The 20,890-nt window shown below is 42.5% G+C and overlaps 1 protein-coding gene and 1 non-coding gene across 2 annotated transcripts; both read right to left on the reverse strand.

Moving 5' to 3' along the window:
• Positions 1-39: 39 nt before the first annotated feature.
• nrbp2a (nuclear receptor binding protein 2a) lies at positions 40-19,053 on the reverse strand. The gene is made up of 18 exons (XM_028976549.1): positions 18,619-19,053; positions 7,548-7,670; positions 7,172-7,273; positions 6,725-6,814; positions 6,514-6,554; positions 6,277-6,371; positions 5,517-5,540; positions 5,153-5,236; positions 4,854-4,909; positions 4,663-4,758; positions 4,255-4,387; positions 3,355-3,457; positions 3,207-3,257; positions 2,987-3,122; positions 1,940-1,993; positions 1,756-1,819; positions 1,569-1,624; positions 40-1,453 (listed from the first exon to the last, which is right to left on the reverse strand). Exons 1-18 carry the CDS (start codon positions 18,736-18,738, stop codon positions 1,358-1,360), a joined length of 1,524 nt encoding a protein of 507 aa, XP_028832382.1. The 5' UTR covers positions 18,739-19,053; the 3' UTR covers positions 40-1,357.
• On the reverse strand, positions 3,886-3,988 carry LOC114789421 (U6 spliceosomal RNA). Its single transcript, XR_003749672.1, has one exon. It is a non-coding gene; the product is annotated as a U6 spliceosomal RNA (small nuclear RNA).
• Positions 19,054-20,890: the final 1,837 nt, after the last annotated feature.

A 20,890-nucleotide genomic window follows, 5' to 3' on the forward strand; every position in this document is an offset into this window, starting at 1 on the left:
TATGGCATATGGTGACTGGACAACAAAGGAACCACTAAATGAAATTATGATTTTCGTTTTATTTTAACAGAATGTCATTTTATTGGTTTATTCATTAATATATTGCATAATATTTCACAAGTTAAAATCAAGGCTGAGTTGCTTCAGTCATGAAGATTCCAGTATGGGTGGATGCGTGTAAATTGGCGCTTTGATACTATTGCTCATTGTTATATACATTCACATTTCCTTCCAGCATTTATGGCTGATAAAAGGAGAGACTTTTTCCCAATCCATAACAGAAGCCTGTTCCATGGGTTTTCCTGTATGAATTCCTCTAGCTCCTTTTTTGGGAGGATGGGGTGGGGGTGGGGAGTTGCACCCAGTCATCCACAAAGAGGTTGGTTTACCATGCACTCATACCAACACAGAGATTTCATAACTGATCATGCAAGAAATACTGAGGTATGATCACTGAGTCACATTTAGATTTCAGTCAGTCATAAAAATAAAAAAACAAATAAATTTAATGAATTCCTTTGATGAGATAAAGAACAGTAGCAAGGGATCTTTGCGTCACTGCATTATCTTTGTATCCTTAACTTGCATCATTACACAAAATCAAAATGATTAATTTAGTGTATTTCTTTTTAGCAATTCCAAGGTATTAGTGTCCAGACAAGTTATTGTATTGGAAAATGAGGATCTTCACAGGTAAACAGAATAAAATAAGTTGTGCACTGTAGTCATCAGTAATTGAGGCAGATATATGCAAGAGTAAGTGACATTGGCATTACAGAGTTGACACATTCAGATTAAACAGGCACTTGGTGCTTAAAATCCTTCTTCCATAGGGGACACCAATGTTTCAGTGAGAACACTGATATACTGTAGAAACATGTAAAGAGCACAGGGACCTTTTAACAAAAAACTTGTTCCCTAAAATATTATTGTATAATTTAAGGAAATATAATAGTAAAAAAAATGCAAAACAAAAATGGCAAAAAAATATATAAAAAGAATAAAACTACCCACACTCACACGCAGACACCTTGGTAGCACTAATAATTTTGGATCTAGTACACGCACACTTGTTTTTATGTTACTCCAATTTTGTGCCTCTTGGATGGTAAATAGGTGCATCTGATGACAAAAAGTCACAGAGGGGCATGAATTTACTGACAAAGCTTTTGATGGAAAAAGGTATGTAAGTCTCCACTAGAATTGGAGATCACAGTTAGCAGTTCATATAGTCTCTTTGGACCATGCCTTATTTTGGTCTTGCCAGTTGTGTAATCTCCCTGGGAGTTAATGGTCATCTTTCCTTCTCTCCCAAAGTTTGTCACTTGAACCTTGCCAAGACAGTCCCTCAGGCTGCTCACTGAAAGGCTGTGACTGTGGACGGAATGGAGGTTCCACCCCAGTGTTTAATCAGAGCTTCTTCTAGAAAGCCTGTCAGCTTCTCACAGTCATCCTTACAGAGAGAAAATATGAGAAAGATAATGAACAAAACAGTCACAAAATGCAAAAGTAAGATCAGCCTTAAGAATAAGTAATAAAAAGGCAATAATAAAGAAAGTATTTTTTACCTCACTGATGAAAGCATAGTGAACTAGTTCACAGGCCAAGTCTCTCGGGCTGTCTGCTGAAAAGAGAGAGTAACGTCATTTTAACCTTGGCATGAGCCCTAGCAAAACATGTAATAAGTATTGCACTTGAAAACACAATGCAAACAAACACTAACACTGGGACAGGTAATTTTATAGACTCACTTACAGGGTACAACATCACAGCTGAGCTGACGATGCAACTTGTCCTCCATCTTCAGAAACAAAGAGAGCTGTAGAAGAAAATCACTTTGGTGAATCACAACTTTGGTGAGAAAAAACAAAAACAAAAAACAAACAAAAAAAAAACAGCACAAACTTTATTGTAAAATACATCCTCAAGAATTACTCACATGACTCCGAGTCCCTTCCTCACTAACCTCCAAACTACAGTGCATCTGGATGACCTGAGTGACAAAGCAAAGTGATAAAGTGAAGTGATTGTCACTTGTGATACACAGCAGCACAGCACATGGTGCACACAGTGAAATTTGTCATCTGCATTTAACCCATCACCCTGAGTGAGCAGTGGGCAGCCATGACAGGCGCCCAGGGAGCAGTGTGTGGGGACGGTGCTTTGCTCAGCGGCACCTTGGCGGGTTGGGATTCGAACCAGCAATCTTTTGATTACGGGGCCGCTTCCTTAACCGCTAAAGCCACTGCTGCCCCTAATAAAAAAAGACAATGCTAAGCATTTTTAAGGTGTGACCATTGACTGACTGACTAATCTTTACATAAACGCTTAATACAGGGCTGGTCTGAAAAATAGTGCCAAACTGACATGTAAAAAGAAGGTGGAGGATCAGTTTTCTGGTCAGAACTTGAGGTGAGTATGGCAGGGTTTACACCACATCACAAACTACAAGGGCAGCTGGATCACTTCAACTAACACAGATTCCACACAGGAATGGAAGAACTTTTTTCTTTGCACAGTTCAAGCAGAACACATTTGGACAGATTAATTTGTTTTTGCTGAACATTAAGGACATCTTTGTATTAGATCAAAAAGTCAATATGATCAGTCTCCACTGTAATTTCCTGGTTTTTACATCTAGATACATTTAGGCTTATTTCTATGGCAATCAATATGCGTTTCACTTCTTGAGCTAAAATGCAAGCAGAAACGGGAAACCTAAATCATTCACTCAATTGCAAAATTAGTCCACAACGATGAAAATAAAGACTTCATTTCTACCCCAAATCTCATTAAAACTGATGAGCACCTAGATTGCATTCATAAAATCTATTACATACATTAAGGAGCGTAAAAGATTTGAGCAAATCTGTCAGGTGCCAAACTGTGAAACTATGTAACACAAATAAAGGCATCGCTATGACAGAGGAATTAATAAATGAAAAAAAAGAACTGGAATGATGTCTGGTACAGTGTTGTTGCCTACCTTTCTGGTTTCGGTCTCCTGGGGCTCAGGTGTGGGGGTCTTCACCGTCTCCATGTGCTCCTGCGAGAGAGACAGTGCACGTGGGATGGGGTGGGGGCGCTGGGACACCAAGTTCATCAGAGGGTAGATGCCACTTCTGGACACAAATATGAAAGCAGTTACTTTACAGTGTCAAAAGCAACACTTCACATAATGGTCAGATATGCCTTGCTTCACTTACTTGACATCCTCCAAAAATTTGTCAAGCTCCAGAGGGGAAACATGAGAGTATCTTTGGGGCAAGTAAGAGGAAGGGAACAGTAGTTATTTAAACTGGGACTGAGGCAGTGGACAAGCTTCTGACAATTGAAGGTGCTGAAGAACCTTACTTTAGCTGAACACCTATTCGAGCACCATGATTGATTTGAGCCATGATGCCATTTGGATCAATGGATTTGGTCTTCTCCTCCACACAGTTTTCAGGAAACAGGTCTGGAAATAAATTACATCATTATGAAAATCAAGTTATCTTAGAGCACACTTGTAGTTAGTGAGAATAGTATCTACACTATGCCACCCTCTAAAAGTATACGGTACCCATCTTAAGCTTAAGTCCATCCTCCTGAGGATGTGAAAATTTTGCAGTTCATGAGTCAAAATTCTGAATAAAAGAATGAGCGAATGACTTTCAACTTACACAGAGTGAAAGTGAAGTGATTGTCATTGTGAAACAATGTAGCACAGGACACGGTGTACACAACAAAATACATCCTATGCTTTTTAACAATCACCCTTAGTGAGCAGTGGGCAGCCATGACAGGCACCCTGGGAGCAGTGTGTGCTTTGCTCAGTGGCACCTTGGAGGATCGGGATTCGAATTACGGGGCCACTTCCTTAACCACTAGGTCACCAAAGCCCCAAAAAATATGGAGCATTTCACGGATTTGTATGTCATCCTTTCGCAGGGGCAATGATAATCCTCTCTGTATCAATCCAATTTTAGTATATGTGCAGCCATAGCAACAGTATAAGATTTTAGATTTAGAATTACAGCATTTATCAGACGCCCTTATCCAGAGCGACTTACAATCAGTATTACAGGGACAGTATCCCTGGAGCAATTTAGGGTTAAGTGTCTTGCTCAGGGACACAATGGTAGTAAGTGGGATTCGAACCCGGGTCTTTTGGTTCATAGGCGAGTGTGTCACCCACTAGGCTACTACCACCCTTGTATAATGTTCTAATATGCAAAATGTGAAACATGAAAATGGATCTCGTCGGACACTCACACTGGTTGTTGATGAAGCAGTGTGCTGCAAGCAGCTTCAAGGAGTGGACCTCGAAAAGAACTCTGTGGAAGAGCAGGTCATGAGCTGTCGGTCTCTGTTTGGCCTCTGTGCGAACACAGGACTGGGTGAACTCCTGCATCACAGGGAAGATAAACGGTAAAAATAGTTACAAAAAAGCACAAGTCTTGTGGAAACTATGTACTTCGTTATACATTCAGGTGTCAGTCAGATTTCAATGACTTTATACATTTATTTTGTAGTCCAAAACTTTTCAAAATGAAATGAAAAATTCTCTTTTTTCCAGGTTTTTAATGGCCATAAGAACCCTGTGCACATCTTGATCAGTGACTGACTCAACCCTAGTTGTACCTTGACAGAACTAGAAATGATCACCTTACACAGACTCACCCTCATAAGTGAGTCCTCCAGTGACTGTCCTGCATGGGCTATAGCCTCTTTGGACACCGGTGTGTCTCCGTTGGCTTGAATCTCTAACACTGCCATCTACAGAAAGGAAAAATTTAGAGATTTGTGGCTCATGTCAAACATGGGCAAGACTGAAGGAGTACGACTGGAGAGATGCAATGCTGACCACTTACCTCCAATGCACAGATGCCAAAGGAGAATATATCAATTGCATAGTCATCCTCAGCCACTAAAACAGATAGGATTTTATGTCAATTTTAACTGATCTGTTTCAGTTTCTGCAAGATTTCACAAGATTAGTGCTATAGTCTTTAATTTGCAGCATTTATTTAAAAAAGTTATCATGAAAAGCCCACAGTCATAAAAGTCTCAATCCAATGCATAACAACTTTTTGTTGATTATTCTAAATGCAGAAGATTCTGTGGGTGACAAAATATTGAGACAACTGAAACGGCAGACACAGGAACTTACAGCCATACTCCGGGGCGAAAAAGTGCTGATTGCACTGTTCGTCTCTATGCTGGTGGACATTCCCGTGGATCGCCTCGGGAAACACTGATCAACAGAAGAGAATGGTCTTTGAGCAGGCAGTGATCCCGTGTAAAAACAACCTTGTTGTATATTTGCTGAGAAAAGAATGCAACATTGCTTCTAAGCATTGCAGTATTTACACTCACAGCCACGCATGCACCCATAATGAAGAAATAAAACACATCTGAACATTCAGAAAACAAGCACCTTTTTGTGCTTTAAATGCCAAATTAACAAGTCATGTCAGTAGCAGTTGGTCTGTCTTTGCCTGTGGGGCTTCAACACAATAGAAGATGCAACTCACCATTAACAAACAGCCGGTGCCACACTGTAGAAACCGAGAGAAACGGAGAAATTGAACCAGCACAAAGAGCAGGAAAAAAAAAAAAAACAGCAGTATTTGGACATAGTATAATTATACCAGTTATGGATGCCACTTGTACGTTCAGATCCTCAGATTATTTTGTAATTTAACTGAATAAAGGGAACCTAGTCTGGAAAAATCCCATCGGCACACATGGGTTTAAAGGTCCCCTGACATTAATAATTTTTTGCTTTTATTTACAGCCACTTTGTGCCAGTCCCAGAAGGAGATTTCCCCAGGACGTGCCGTTTTCCAGATAAAAATAGAGCCCCTTATGATAAGGGGACAAATTCCATATCAGACCATCTATCTGAGCTGCCTCTTCGAACAGAATGGCCAATGCACTCTTTACACCTATCGCCATTTCTGGCCACTGCAGGACCATAGTCAAGCTATCGAGGGTGGTAGTAGCCTAGTGGGTAACACACTCGCCTATGAACCAGAAGACCCGGGTTCGAATCCCACTTACTACCATTGTGTCCCTGAGCAAGACACTTAACCCTAAATTGCTCCAGGGGGGGACTGTCCCTGTAATACTGATTGTAAGTCGCTCTGGATAAGGGCGTCTGATAAATGCTGTAAATGTAAGCTAGGAGAACACGTATTAAATGTTAAATAATCTCACAAAGTGACATTTTCGTGTCAGGGGACCTTTGATCCCTTACATTACACAGTTCGCCTTAAAGGCCAGAGAGGCTACCTGAGCCGATCTTAATTAGCCCGTTGTGCTGAATGAAGATGGTGTCACAGGTCAGGTTGCCGTGAATAATGGGTGGATCACAGGAGTGAAGATAACTGCAGGAGTAAAATGTTAACCAAAATGTTTAACATAACCATCCCATAATGTCATATGAATGTCACACACATACATAGACACACACCCCCATCTCAGCAGTAACAGCAGGGACCACAAAGGTATGATGGACAAGAACATTACCTCAACGCTGACAGAATCTGTGTGCACCAACGCTTCCATGCCTGAGATGTACACAACAGGAAATGAACACAGAGAAAACAAAGACACACACACAAGGTGAGAACAATGGTCCACAAGAAGATGGCTCAAGAGTTCGTGCTGTGACTGTTTCTGTTTAGAGATCATTCCACAAAGCTTGTTCTAATGCAGAGTTTAGGGACGAGAGCCACACCTTCACATTCATGGTCTTGTGGTTTTTTTTGGTCTTTTTCAGGAACTGCTTCAGACTGCCCGAAGACATGTACTCTGTGATGAAAATCACCTGCAACACACAAAAAATATATTTGTGTGGGTGTCTGACTGTACACCACGAGTTCTGAGGAATTCCTGGCGACTCCCCGAGCCTCAAGCACTTCACATCCATGTGGAGCTCAGCTCTGAGCAGGCTGCAGCCGCAGCACAATGGTAAACAGAGCAAGTCAAGTAAAACCCAAGAAAAAACCTCAATCTCTTAACGCTAATCTGCTTGTAGTGTCAACACAGACAACGTGTATATTTTGTGTTCATGCACTTTTTTTTTTTTTAACTGTTTTAGTGTACTTTCTACAGATCAAATAAGAAGCTATTTTGAATTAACATAATTTCTAGGTATAATAAAAAAAAAAAAAAAGAGCCTCACCCTTGCTCTTGTCTCCCTTGTGTCCAGCCAGTACTTGTGAAACTTGACAATGTTTGGATGGTCCACCTGCATCAGGTTCTCAAACATCTCCCTGATCCGGTCCTGCGGCACATACATGTTCAGTTGATGTTGTACCGAGAACCAGGTATGTTGTTTACTCATATATGCCCCTAATCTTGTGTTATCCAATAAACACTCCACCGAGAAAAAGAATATACATATAATATAATATAATATAATATAATATAATAATATATATATATATATATATAAAGAAAAAATTAATGGGAATGTTAAACTCTACACAAACATGTAATAAATGGCGACAGCATGTGTGCATTAGTCAACATGAATCATTAAGTAGACCTGGTCCTACCTCAAGAGACTTGAAGACTTTTTTATCTGAAAACTGCACCTCATTCCACACCACCTCCACACCTTCCTCTGTATCCATGGCCAGGTAAGCGCTCTCGATGCCGGGCACATTGCCCTGACTGACCTGCATTGGGAGCAGAAACCACTTATTCTCTGCAGACAACCTTTTTGGTGGTTTAGAAATGTGTGGATAACAAAATGTAAAAAGGTTTATAACAGCACACACCCCACACCCCCCACATAATAAGCAATCTTTGTCTTTTCACAGAGCTAAAAGTGAACTGCACAGGAGTGATGTGTCCTAACTTGCCCCTCGTGGGTTTGGCATGGTGGCTGACGACCAAGAAGAGTCTGCAGTACGGCCATAAAAATTTGGTTTAATCTCGTAAAGGCATAAGGAGCTAAATCTGGATTGTTTTCTCGAACTTGTGGACCTCATTCAGAAGGAAAATAATGGTGGAAAGAAGAGCTTGTTGTGTGGTTTGGACAGTCATGTCACATGTTGGGGACTGAATGCAGACAGTTACAGTGAAGTAAGTTCAGGAAACGGGCACTTTCACGACAAGAGCTCAGTGAGTGGCGAGGACCACAGGGTGGTACAAGTACACACTGTGCTTTCACACAAAAAAAAAAAAATGTACTTACAGGTCCCCATAATAATACACAGCTGAGCTTGCGCCATGGGCTACATAATTACGTTAGAGCATGATTGAGCCCACTGGTTCGCCCTTAAGCACCACAAAGGAGTGAAATGACAGGTCAGGACAAGAAAGTGGCATGTGTTTGCGTGGGTGTGTGCGAATAAGAGCGTGTTCGCTTTTTGAAAATGCTACTCTACATAAACAATTCTTCAAACACTTCCCCACACAGGAGAGAGTGAAACGCGGAAGTGTAAGAAGATGTGCCCACACATAAATTATAAACAAACCTGGCCAAACCTGCAGACGCAGAACTAGCACACAAGTACACATTTTGCAAACCAACTGCTGCAGTGCTTGCATTGTGTAGTGACTGGTGTTAAACGGGAGTGAAACAAAAATGTGTCCACTGCATGTAACCAAATCACACTTAGTGAGCAGTGGGCAGCCATGAAAGATGCCCGGGGAGCAGTGTGTGGGGACTGTGGCACCTTGTCAGTTCGGGATTGGAACTTGCAACCCTTCTGTTACGAATCTGCTCTCTCACCCACTAGGCCACCACTGCCATATATTCAGGGTGGGCCATTTATATGGATACACCATAATAAAATGGGAATGGTTGGTGACATTGAACACATTTTATAAGTGGTCAGAAACTTGTAAATAACATAATAAAGGTATGTTAAAACCAAGCACATCATTGTTTTTCTTGTGAAATTACCAATAAATTTGATGTGTCACATGACCACAAACCATTCCCATTTTATTAAGGTGTATCCAAATAAATGATCCACCCTGTACAGTGCGTACGGAAAGAATTCAGTCACCCTTAAATTTACCACTGTTATATTGCAGCCATTTGCTAAAATCATAGAAGTAATTTTTTTTCCTACATTGATGTACATACAGCACCCCATATTGACAGAAAACAACTGAATTGTTGAAAGTTTTGCAGATTTATTAACAAAGAAAAACTGAAATATCACATGGTCCTAAGTATTCAGATCCTTTGCTGTGACTCATATAATTAATTCAGACGCTGTCTGTTTCTTCTGACTTGATTAAGAAAGCCACACCCCTGTCTATATAAGACCTTACAGCTCACAATGCATGTCAGAGCAAATGAGAATCATGAGGTCAAATAATTAAAACCTTGGGGTTGCCTAGCGGTTAAGGAAGTGGCCCCGTAATCAGAAGCTTGCCGGTTCGAATCCCGATCCCCTAATGCGCCACTGAGGCTTCACTGAGCAAAGCACAGTCACTCCAGTCACCCACACACTGCTCCCCGGGCGCCGGTCATGGCTGCCCACTGCTCACCAAGGGTGATGGGTCACTTTCTTTTAAAGAAAAGAAAAATGCTGCATTTAAGGTTCCTAAGAGCACAGTGGCCTCCACATTCCCATAAATGGAAGATGTTTGGGACGACCAGAACCCATCCTAGAGCTGGCCGTTCGGTAAAACTGAGCTATTGGGGACAAGAGCCTTGGTGAGAGAGGTAAAGAAGAACCCAACTTGCCCCTCGTGCATAAGGAGCTAAATGTTCTCAAACTTGTGGACCTCATTAAGAAGGAATATAATGGTGGAAAGGAAGAACCCAGAACAACCCAAAGATAAATGTCGCTGAGAAAACCTTCTCCAGAGTGACAATCTGTTCTTGAATTGCCCAGCCAGAGTTCTGACTTATAGCCAAATTGAGCATCTCTGGAGAGACCTAAAATGGCTGTCCACCAATGTTTACCATCCTATCTGCCAGAACTGGAGAGGATCTGTAAAGAGGAATGGCAGAGGATCCCCAAATCCAAGTGTGAAAAACTTGTTGCATCTTTCCCAAAAAGACTCATGACTGTATTAGATCAAAAGGCTGCTTCAACTAAAACACTGTGAATATGGGGAGCTGTGTTTACATTAATGAGGGAAATGATTTTATCAAATGGCGGCAATATAAGAGTGAAAATTTTAAGGTGGTCTGAATACTTTCCATACACCAATGTGTGTGTGTGTGTGTGTGTGTGTATATATATATACATTTAAAAAAACAGAACTGAAATTAGAAGATGGAGCTTATCCACTCTTGATTGAGAGTTGAACCAAACAGTCAATGCATACAGGGAAAACAGAAGGTCAGAAGCATTCTTCTGTTCTCAGTTGGATTATTAAAAAAATTATGAAATAATGTTAAATAAATAACATTGAAGTAGTTATTACTGAAAACCAAGGTGCGTCCAAAGTTGAAATGAGACAACAGCAAAACCACGGGTTCTCACTGAAGCAGCAAACAAATCTATTTTTTCATTCCAGGGAACACTCCAAATGTCCTTTCTAGTCGAATGCTGTACCCTTTCTTTATACTCTCTGTCCAGACAGTGTGTGTGAGAGATTTAATGTGCACCCTTATGCATGGTCTGAAGCCTTGAATGAATCAGCACTTTGTCATCCTGTCCCCCCAGTAAGCCAAACCCTTTTTCCAAGAGTCGGTGTTGCTGATAAAAATCTGTTGACTGTAGTGCAACGTTTCCCAACCCTGGTCCCCACTAGCTTTCGGTGGCTTAAAAAAAACCTGCACATGATTATATTTGGAAAAATACACACAAAGTAACAGTGAACGTCTGTTCGAGCCAGTCTCAGTTACAGCATTGGGGTGACTCCAAACTGCCCAGAATCCCACCAAGAGGAGGTGAGTGCTGCTACCCGACTTGAGTCAATTTCTCAGGACTTCCTGCTGTTATTATGGCTGCAGAAACCTGATCTCGTTCCCTTTCGAAATTACACAGACTCAACAAAGACATGCAGTAGCCCCCCCCTCACATTGAACAACTGCTGACGCTCTCAGAAAAGCCTAAATACAGTATGCCACAGAGCTACAGAGGCACCACCAATAGAAACTCTTAGCAGAAGGGACTTGAGGTGGCTGGTCACGTCCTATCAGCTGAACACACACAGAAAGTCACGCACTAAAACTGCAGAGGGCTGCACGCTTAATGCAAGGGTGCTCGTCCAGATAAAATGCTGATTGTGCAAGAAGTGCAGAAGGAGTCAAGAGAACATTTGAGGGGGGAGGGTGTGTGTGTGTGTGTGTGTGGTATGGATTTTTAAAAATGGTTTGGATATACTACTAAGGCCCTACGGCCGCTGCAGCCCACTACATGCGTTCCCTGTTGAGGCGGGACGTTCGGACACAAACCAACGCAACGTAAAGTCACGGTCAGCTGCAGTGAAGAGGCGGTCAGTGGTGAATCCGGACCACTTGCGCGATCGGTTCCATGCAAACAGCAGCACATCGGCTGATTCAAAACGTGGTTTTATTATCATGACTATCATCACTTCATTATGCAAGCGGGCATATTCTCCTCAATCTTATTTTATTTTACATGCTTTTTAATGTTGAGGTCAAACATGAATCACTTTTATTATACAAATGAAAGAATGATTAATAATGTGAAATAGTTCTTTGCATGAAATGTACGTATTATTTATGTGTAAATGGCTTAGAAAAGCAAACAGTAAATGTGATTTGCCATACTCCATTTGCTTTCTTCCCCCCATCCATTCCATAATCGCACACTTTTTAGGTGAATAAATACATTTATAATGAAAAACAGAAGAACAAAAATATATTTTTCATAGGACCCTATACTACCATTGTCACCAAAGCAAGTCATGTCATATTTGACAGCTGTAAAGTAGATTAATTAAACGCTTGGGCAATGCCACCAGACACCAGTGCTTTGACTGGATGATCACCCTGATGACTGCCTGTAAAAGGTGGATTGGAAAAATGTGAATGGCAGATTATTGAAACGAAGATCCAAATTTTGCACTTCTGCTAAACATTATTAAGTATTATTTATTCAACATTATGAATACATGAATACAGAGCAGTTAATATCTCATGCGCCAACACTGGAGCAGGTTACACAATGAGTATTCATCCTAAACAACAATATAACACAAATCAAACATGTGGAAGAGCAACACCACACAATATCACACATGTTTTGCTGTAATGCTGCAGCTACCTCAAATGAAGAGGAGAGAACAAAAAGAGGGAGCTTGGTGTAAGACTGATTCATGGTGCCACACAGTGCACAATGGGACCCACAGAATGGTGTGGGGGCAACAGGATGAACAGACACAGTGCATTGTTCCTCGGTCTCCTCTCCAACTGATGCTTTGATTCCATTCTTTAGATGCACCAAAATCTCACTGGTCATGTGGTGTTGAGTAAGAGGTCAAAGTAATCTTCACCCAGTAAAAATCTGGATAGATAGATAGATAGCGGAGCACAGCACAGCATTTTTAGAAAATATATATTTGTCTCTAAAGAGATGCTGTATGACAGTAATTGACAATTCAAATGAAAATGAAAGGATTCGTATTGCGAGCATCCATCTCTCCTTCCTCCAACTGAGAGTCCTCTGAATAGCACTTCATTCATTTTTAAGATATATATATATATATATAAATATATATATTACACACACACACACACACACACACACACACACACACACACACACACACACACAGTACAGGCCTTGTACCTTGGTTTGGGGTGAGCTGGACCGCAGACCGCTATAAATGGCCATGAAAATAAAGAAAACACATTGAATGAGAAGGTGTGTCCAAACTTTTGGGCTGTACTGTGTGTGTGTGTGTATATATATAAAACACACATCCCATTTTTACATTTACAGCCTTTATCAGACACCCTTATCCAGAGCGATTTACAATCAGTAATTACAGGGACAGTCCACCCTGGAGCAATTTAGGGTTAAGTGTCTCTCTCTCAGGGACACAAGTGGGATTTGAACCTGGGTCTTCTGGTTCATAGGAGAGTGTGTTACCCACTAGGCTACTACCACCACATTTACTACAATTAGATAGATTACAAACTACAGTGCAGAGCCCAGATTACAGGGAGATTAGGACCACAGCAAAAAAAAAAAAAAAAAAAAATAATAAAAAACTTGCATTAAATATAATCAGGGATAGTGAGTCAATACTGCATCTTGTGGATATGCAGGTTGCCTCCCATCCCCCTCCCTGGAGCCTATAATCCTGACAACCCACTTAAACCCAAAGAGCCATCTGGGCTGGTAGTCCTCACCACAGCCATGAGTGCCCTCAAACATACACCGGATTAAACTTCTCATACTGAAACCATATAACTCTATTCCAGGACACTAAACACCAAATACTCATCAGGACCACAACACATGTCTTCAAAAGGCGGCCTGCGTTCGGTCGAGGTCGCATGAATGACAAAGCGATTCAGTCACCTGTTCAAACGCCTCAAGAGTTATCAAAGTGAGAATTCTGATTCCTGTCCAGTCACATGCTTTCTAAAGACCATTTGGACCCGGAGGATACTTAGGCTGTCAACAAAAAGCAATTCAGCACACAAACTCACTGATTATGTTCATCATTTCACAAGCGGATCACTGTCACAGCACTTCCCAGGTTTGCTTTGCCCGTGAATGGATGCATTGTGTACGGTGACCCACGCAGCAAAACTGATTATCCTGGCCATGTTCACAAGGCAAGTGAATAAGAGAAGGATCAATAAAAGCATTGTGCCGACAGAGAAGATGCGTCGGTCAATTATTACAACGTCTGCATTAACTCGGCGGCCTCGCTTAAATGCCCGCACTTAACGCGTTTCTGCCGCGGCACCGTTGAATTGTTTTAAAGAGAATGCGTTCTTCACGCAGACGTACATCCTCCCCAAGTGCCCGAACACATACAAAACACTCAGACTTCCAGGTTTCTAGATAACAGCCCGCTTCATTATTCACACAGACAAGTATATTTATGGTCTAGGCTACATCCAGGTTAAAGGATAATGATTTCATTTAATCATGTTCAGGTTAAGGTGAAAAGTGTAGGAATTTGGAACAAAAGCCAAAAATAACTGAGATACAATCAATCAGCGAAGAGGCCTATGCATTGCGCTGCAGAGATTTCATTTTTTTTTTTTTTTTTTTTTTTTTTTTTTTTTTTTACAGTGAGCAACAACTCACTCGTTTTCCTAATCCTACCTCAACGGAGTGACTGTACCATTAAATGTGACCTCAGCACCACCTGAGAAGATTCCCCTCCTTACCCCGCTAGTCAGGCAAGAACTATTCAAATAATAGCAAACGTTTCAGCTCTCAAGCAAAGGTGGAATTTCACAGCTTGCCATCTAAATGCCCCTAAACGTGCTGTGTGCATGAGGGGGTCAGGGGGTCACGAAGTTTACTTATTGCTCCTGCTAATGGACCCAGAGCGCATGTTTCATTCGCTCTCTTTAGTCTCTGGCATTGGAATGAGAACAGTTCCCACAGTTCAGCTCAGATACTGACTAATGTGGTCGATGTCGGTTCGCCAAGTCCCATAAAACTGCAGGAGGAGGATCGGCGCTGAAAAATGGCAGCCAGCTACCAGCACAATGGGCCACGTTGTGAGAAGAAGACAGAACGGAGCACTGCCGATACGTCTGCGGTTTTAGAATATGACTGACTGAATGGCGCAGTCATCACACAGACCATCATGCAAAGGGGACAATGTGACAAATGTGGATAAAACATCTTGCATTCGTTTGAGGTCTTGGTTCCCACATGGACCTGATGAAGAACGAAAGACGTTGGTCAGCAACAGCTCCACAATATCCTGCGAACACTTTACAAATTATGCAAAATGAATAAAGATGAATACTGTACAATCAGTCAAACCCAGAAAAAAAAAAAAAAAGACAAAGTCCAACGTGAGCATGACATTCATGTGCATTAAGAGTATGTACAGTTCTGACCACAACTATTTGGGATATTAGAAGCGTAGAGAACAAAGGAGACGGCGTTGTGATACACTTGGGCGTGTGGTCTAAATGACGAAGGGAGCGATCACGTCTGCTTCTGAGTGTCAGAAATAATTGCACACCGACAAAATGCCCAGGGTGTGTAATCCTGTCCGGTTTCTACTGGTTTGTTTCTGTAAATTATGAACAGTTTTGATGAGACTCTTGTCCATGTCTTATAGAGCACTGTGAAACTGTAAAACAAATGTAAGGCGTGCAACAAGTGGCATTGCAGGGAAATATGTAGTGTTTTCTGCATCGTTCTGTGCCACTAATGAATTTGACACTGAATAGATGCCAGCGAGGCCACTGAAGAATCACTGCATAAATGCAAGAGTAAAACGAGCAGTAAATGAAAGCGGATTATTATTACAGGTCCCCTATTAATAGGGGTGTTAGAGAATATTGACAGCAATATATTGTGATATTTTAAGTGGTGATATTGCATCGACACGGGGGCATCAAATATGTTTTCGCCGAATTATTAAAGATCAAAGGTCGTATACAGCATCTTGTATATCAGCTCTGTTTTTATATTTTCAGTGAACTGCAACACTATAACAATATGTTGTGATATAATCGTATCGTGACCCTAGCATCGTGATACGCAACGTATAGTGAGATGCTTGTCATTACACACCCCTACCTATTAAGATTTTTTTGTTGCTTTTAGATCGGCCTCATCGGTCCCTTAATAGCGTAGCTGAAGTCTCTTTCCGAAATTCAGCCGTTGTGCAGAATTACAGCCACTTTTAGCCAGTCCCACAATGAGATTTCGGTGTCTGTAGCTTTGAATGAAAATGAGGAGGAGAGAGGCGGGACGAGGAGGAGAGCGGCCTACACAAGTGAGGGAGCATTCACGGAAATTACATCATTAACACCATTCACCAGCTACAATGTTGGGCGCGGACAGGCCACTGTGTCATCGTTTTTCCAGAAAAAAAATTAAAATTAACCCACTGGTTCTTCAGAGTCTTGCGAGACGGAACTTAAGAAAAAATACATTTGTGCTCATTTTTACATCCAATCACAAAGCAACTGCAACGCTTCCCACGTTTTCAAGCCATGGCGGTCGGTGGAATTCCTATTTTAGGAGGGGTGGGGAATTCTCTGGGTGGAAAAACCATGAGAAGGTAACGTGAGGTAACCTTTCCCCTTATGACGACGTAAGGGGACAAATTCCAGACCCGACCGTATGAACTGCCGCTCTCTGAACGTTGAAGCAGAATGGCCAAAGCACTCTTTATACAAATCACCATTTTTAGCCACTGCAGGACCACAGACGGGCTATGGGAACTCGTATTAACGTTAAATAATCTCACAATTTTCATAGGGGACCTATTGAAATTTTTAGAATTATTGTCCGAGCTCCGAGAAAACACACACACACACACACACACACACACACACACACACACACACCTCTCATTCAGAAGTGACCTGGACACGACTTCTCTCCAGAATTCTCCCTGAACCTCAGGCAGGATAGCGTTACTTGTGACCTTTCGACATTACATCCGTAAATTAAGATTAGATAACACTGCAGCCAGGAGAGTCAAGCGGTCGGTGGATTGAGAGCGATAAAACTGTTCAGTTCACAGAAATTAATTACAGCAAAGCTAGAGACTGGTCCTCAGACAGCAGAGTTTCATCGTGGCGTTACAAACTACACAGCACTCTTTTAAAAAAGAATCACACTGCGGTGCAGAGTTCTGGCGCGTCACTTCGCAGGGCAGTGTTTTCAGTCGTGAGCTCCTGACATGCATCTGATGCTGTGAGTGTGAGTGTGTATGTGAGTGTGTGTGTGTGTGAGAGTGTGTGAGAGTGTGTGAGAGTGTGTGAGAGTGTGTGAGAGTGTGTGAGAGTGTGTGAGAGTGTGTGAGAGTGTGTGAGAGTGTGTGTGTATAACAGAACCCTCGTTCACTGTTAGATAACCTCAGATGGTGCGGAAAAGGCCCCGAACTACATCTAGAAAAATCACAAGGCAACAAGAAGTGGTACAAGGAATAGGAAGCAGGATTTCTGAAATTCCTTCCGCATGTCTGCGCTCCTGTACTCATCTCCTCATCCTCTGCTCCTGCCATCTATGGAGTACCACAGGGGTCTATCCTTGACAATACAACAATAGAACTTAATGCTGATGCATCACTCACTAAAATATTCAATCTGAGGGAAATTGCTCAATGTCTATCCTAAGTACTACACAACTATAAAGCTAGTGAAAGTTTCTCCAAAGTGTAAGCGAAAGTAATGTGATTGTCATTGTGAAACACTGCTGCACAGCACACGGTGACACAACGAAACAATGTCCTCTGCTTTTAACCATCACCCTTAGTGGGCAGCCATGACAGGAGTGTCGGGACGGTGCTTTTCTCAGTGGCACCTCGGTGGATCAGGATTCGAACCGGCAACCTTCTGATTACCACTAGGCCCCCACTGCCACAATCACATGATCGAAAAGCTGGCCACTGAATTCACTTCCTAGCTATATGGTTTTCAGGCTTTTAAGGTGCAACACTCGGCCCGTTTTGTTTCATTTACATTTACAGCATTTATCAGACGTCCTTATCCAGAGTGACTTACAATCAGTAGTTACAGGGACAGTCCCCCCCTGGAGCAACTAAGGGTTAAGTGTCTTGCTCAGGGACACAATGCTAGTAAGTGGGGTTTGAACTTGGGTCTTCTGGTTCATGAGTGAGTGTGTTACACACTAGGCTACTACCACCCAAGTATTCTTACAGCGTTCACGTCTTGAACTACAAGGTGTCGGAACTGGGGGTCAGTTTGGTTGGCTGGCTCGCTTAATCTACAAATGAAATCGTAAAAACTTTCTTCATATATAAAAAAAAAAAAAAAAAAAAAACAGAACTCAGTCAATGAAAAGCAGCCAGAACAAGCACGGCTTTTCTTCTGCAGTTGTGCAACTCGGCCCGTCTTGCCCAACACCTCGCCCCTGGGCACCTCGTAATGACAGTGATGCAATAACGTGACGGAAAGGAAAACTGCAACTACTGTACTCGGCGAGAAGGGACCCCAGGACCGAGCGCATCAGCCAGCCCTGGGGACGTCCGACGGAAAGTTGGAACCGCAGCCCGGCACCGTCCAACGATGGGAGGTGCGCCAGTCCAGCCACAACCAGGGTGGTAGTAGCCTAGCGGGTAACACACTCGCCTGTGAACCAGAAGACCCAGGTTCAAATCCCACTTACTACCACTGTGTCCCTGAGCAAGACACTTAACCCTAAGTTGCTCCAGGGGGGGACTGTCCCTGTAACTACTGATTGTAAGTCGCTCTGTATATGCCAGTGGAGATAAGGAGGACCGAAGGGGGGCCAAACGTAGGTTTCTCTGTGAAGAACTCCAAGCTCAACACCATTAAAAAAAACGAGAAGGTATCAGAATCAGAATGTCCTTATAGTCACTGTTTTCGCGTGAATGAAATAAAAACCTCTAAGCGTAGAAAGATTATTGCACCTGATTGTACGAAGTTGTGCGAGCTGGTCCCGGTGCTAACGAGCCCGCATCTTTACTGCAGCAGCTGGGATACAGCCGCGGGCGGCATCTGGCGACATTTCTGCCCCTGGCGGGAGTTGCTCCTACCTGCTCCTTCCTCTTCTGCCAGCGTCCGCAGGGGCTTTCTTCCAGGATCTCGCTTTCGTCCTCGCTCTCCTCCTCCTTGCCCCCGGACCCCGACATCCTCTCCGGGACCGACATGGTCATTTTTTAGGTGCCTGCGCACGGCAGAGAACGCGCCGAACTCGGTCGCGACTGGGCAGAAACTCCGACGAAGCTGCGGGACCACGGCTCAGTTCGCTCCAGCTCGTCCACAACACACGGAAGGCGACCGTGCCATTTGCGGGAGGTTCTGCCGCCAGCCCGGCCGCTCCCGCGGTCCGGGAGTCTTTCACGAAGAGCCGCGGACGTGCGCGACGTGCCAGACCAGCCGCGCGGTTCACACCCAGCCCCAGCCCCGGCGCGCAGCCCGGGCGACCAGCATCGTGTTTACGTCCGTCCCGCTCGCCTGTCGGCGGAGTCTTTTCTCCTGGTTACCGTAAAGCGCCGCGCGGACGCGCAGCTGCAAATTCGGGACGATTCGCGGTGGCGCGTCGAGCGGTTCATTACGGTCGGGTGTCACGTTACATTTACGGCGTTTAAACGTGCAGCGTTTATCATACGGACTTAAACCATTTTACATTTACATTTACATTTACAGCATTTATTAGACGCCCTTATCCAGACCGACTTACAACCATTTTATATATTATATTTACATCTACAGCATTTATTAGACGCCCTTATCCAGACCGACTTACCACCTTTTTATATATTATATTTACGTCTGCAGCATTTATTAGACGCCCTTATCCAGACCAATTTACAACCATTATACATTTACATCTACAGCATTTATTAGACGCCCTTATCCAGACCGATTTATAACCATTTTACATTTCATCTACAGCATTTATTAGACGCCCTTATCCAGACCGACTTATAACCATTTTACATTTACAGCATTTATCAGACACCCTTATCCAGACCGATTTACAATCATTTTACATTTACAGCATTTATTAGACGTCCTTATCCAGACCGTCTTACAACCATTTTATTTACATTTACATCTACATCATTTATCAGACACCCTTACCCTGACCAATATACAACCAGTAGTTACAGGGACTGTCCCCCTTGGAGACACTGGAGACAATAACTGCATAACACGTATAAATTACACAATTAATATAATTTAATCCATCACCCTTGGTGAGCAGTGGGCAGCCAGTGGTGAGCAGTGTGTGGGGACGGTGCTTTAATCAAGGGGACCTCCGTAGCATCTAGGCCTCTTCCTTACCTGCCAAACCATCACTGCCCATATTATATTATCTAACTGCTGAATTGTTATTAGAAAAAAAATGTATCCCTTTGTTCATTTTACATTTACATCTAAATCATTTATCAGGCACCCTTATCCAGACTGACTTACAACCAGTAGTTACAGGGACAATCCCCCTGGAGACACTGGAGACAAGAACAGCATAACATGTATAAGTTACATCATACACAATTAACATCATATAAATACCTGAAGTTCTTGCACAAAGCCAGTGTTAATATGGCTTTTTTATTGCCATAAGTTTTATTATTTTTTGTACAGTTGTACAGTTCCACTTTCTTATGAAATGTAAAAGCCAACTGACCTTGAAAATGTGGTTTAGGGTACAGATATCAAGAATACTGAAGCCAATGTTATTGTAATTAAAAAAAAAAGTTATTTAGCCCTGAGTTGAAGTGCTTCATGACACATTATAGAGCTAAAAAGTGAAGTGATTGCAGCACAGCACAAGGTGACACAACAAAATGTAACTATCACCCTTGTGAGCAGTGGGCAGCCATGACAGGCGCCTGGGGAGCAATGTGTGGAGACAGTGCTTTTGCTTAGTGGCACCTTGGCGGATCTGGATTCGAACATATATTTACATTTACAGCATTTATCAGACGCCCTTATCCAGAGCGACTTACAATCAGTATTTACAGGGACAGTCCCCCTGGAGCAACTTAAGGTTAAGTGTCTTGCTCACGGACACAATGTTAGTAAGTGGGATTTGAACCCAGGTCTTCTGGTTCACAGGCGAGTGTCTTACCCACTAGGCTACTACCAAACCAACAACCTTCTGATTACAGGGCCGCTTCCTTACCACCACTGCCTAGAAAGAATTTGAATTGGAACGTGATTTATTACACCAAGTACTGTGTTTGTCTCTGCAGATATCTATTAAGTTGAATATTTGCATGAGCATTTGTTTGAGGACCCGGTGTACGTCTGTCTAAGGAAATATTAAAATCAATTTGGCAATTTAGATAGCGTGTA

The sequence above is a fragment of the Denticeps clupeoides genome, chromosome 4 (genome assembly GCF_900700375.1).
Source record: "Denticeps clupeoides chromosome 4, fDenClu1.1, whole genome shotgun sequence".
NCBI lineage: Eukaryota > Metazoa > Chordata > Actinopteri > Clupeiformes > Denticipitidae > Denticeps > Denticeps clupeoides.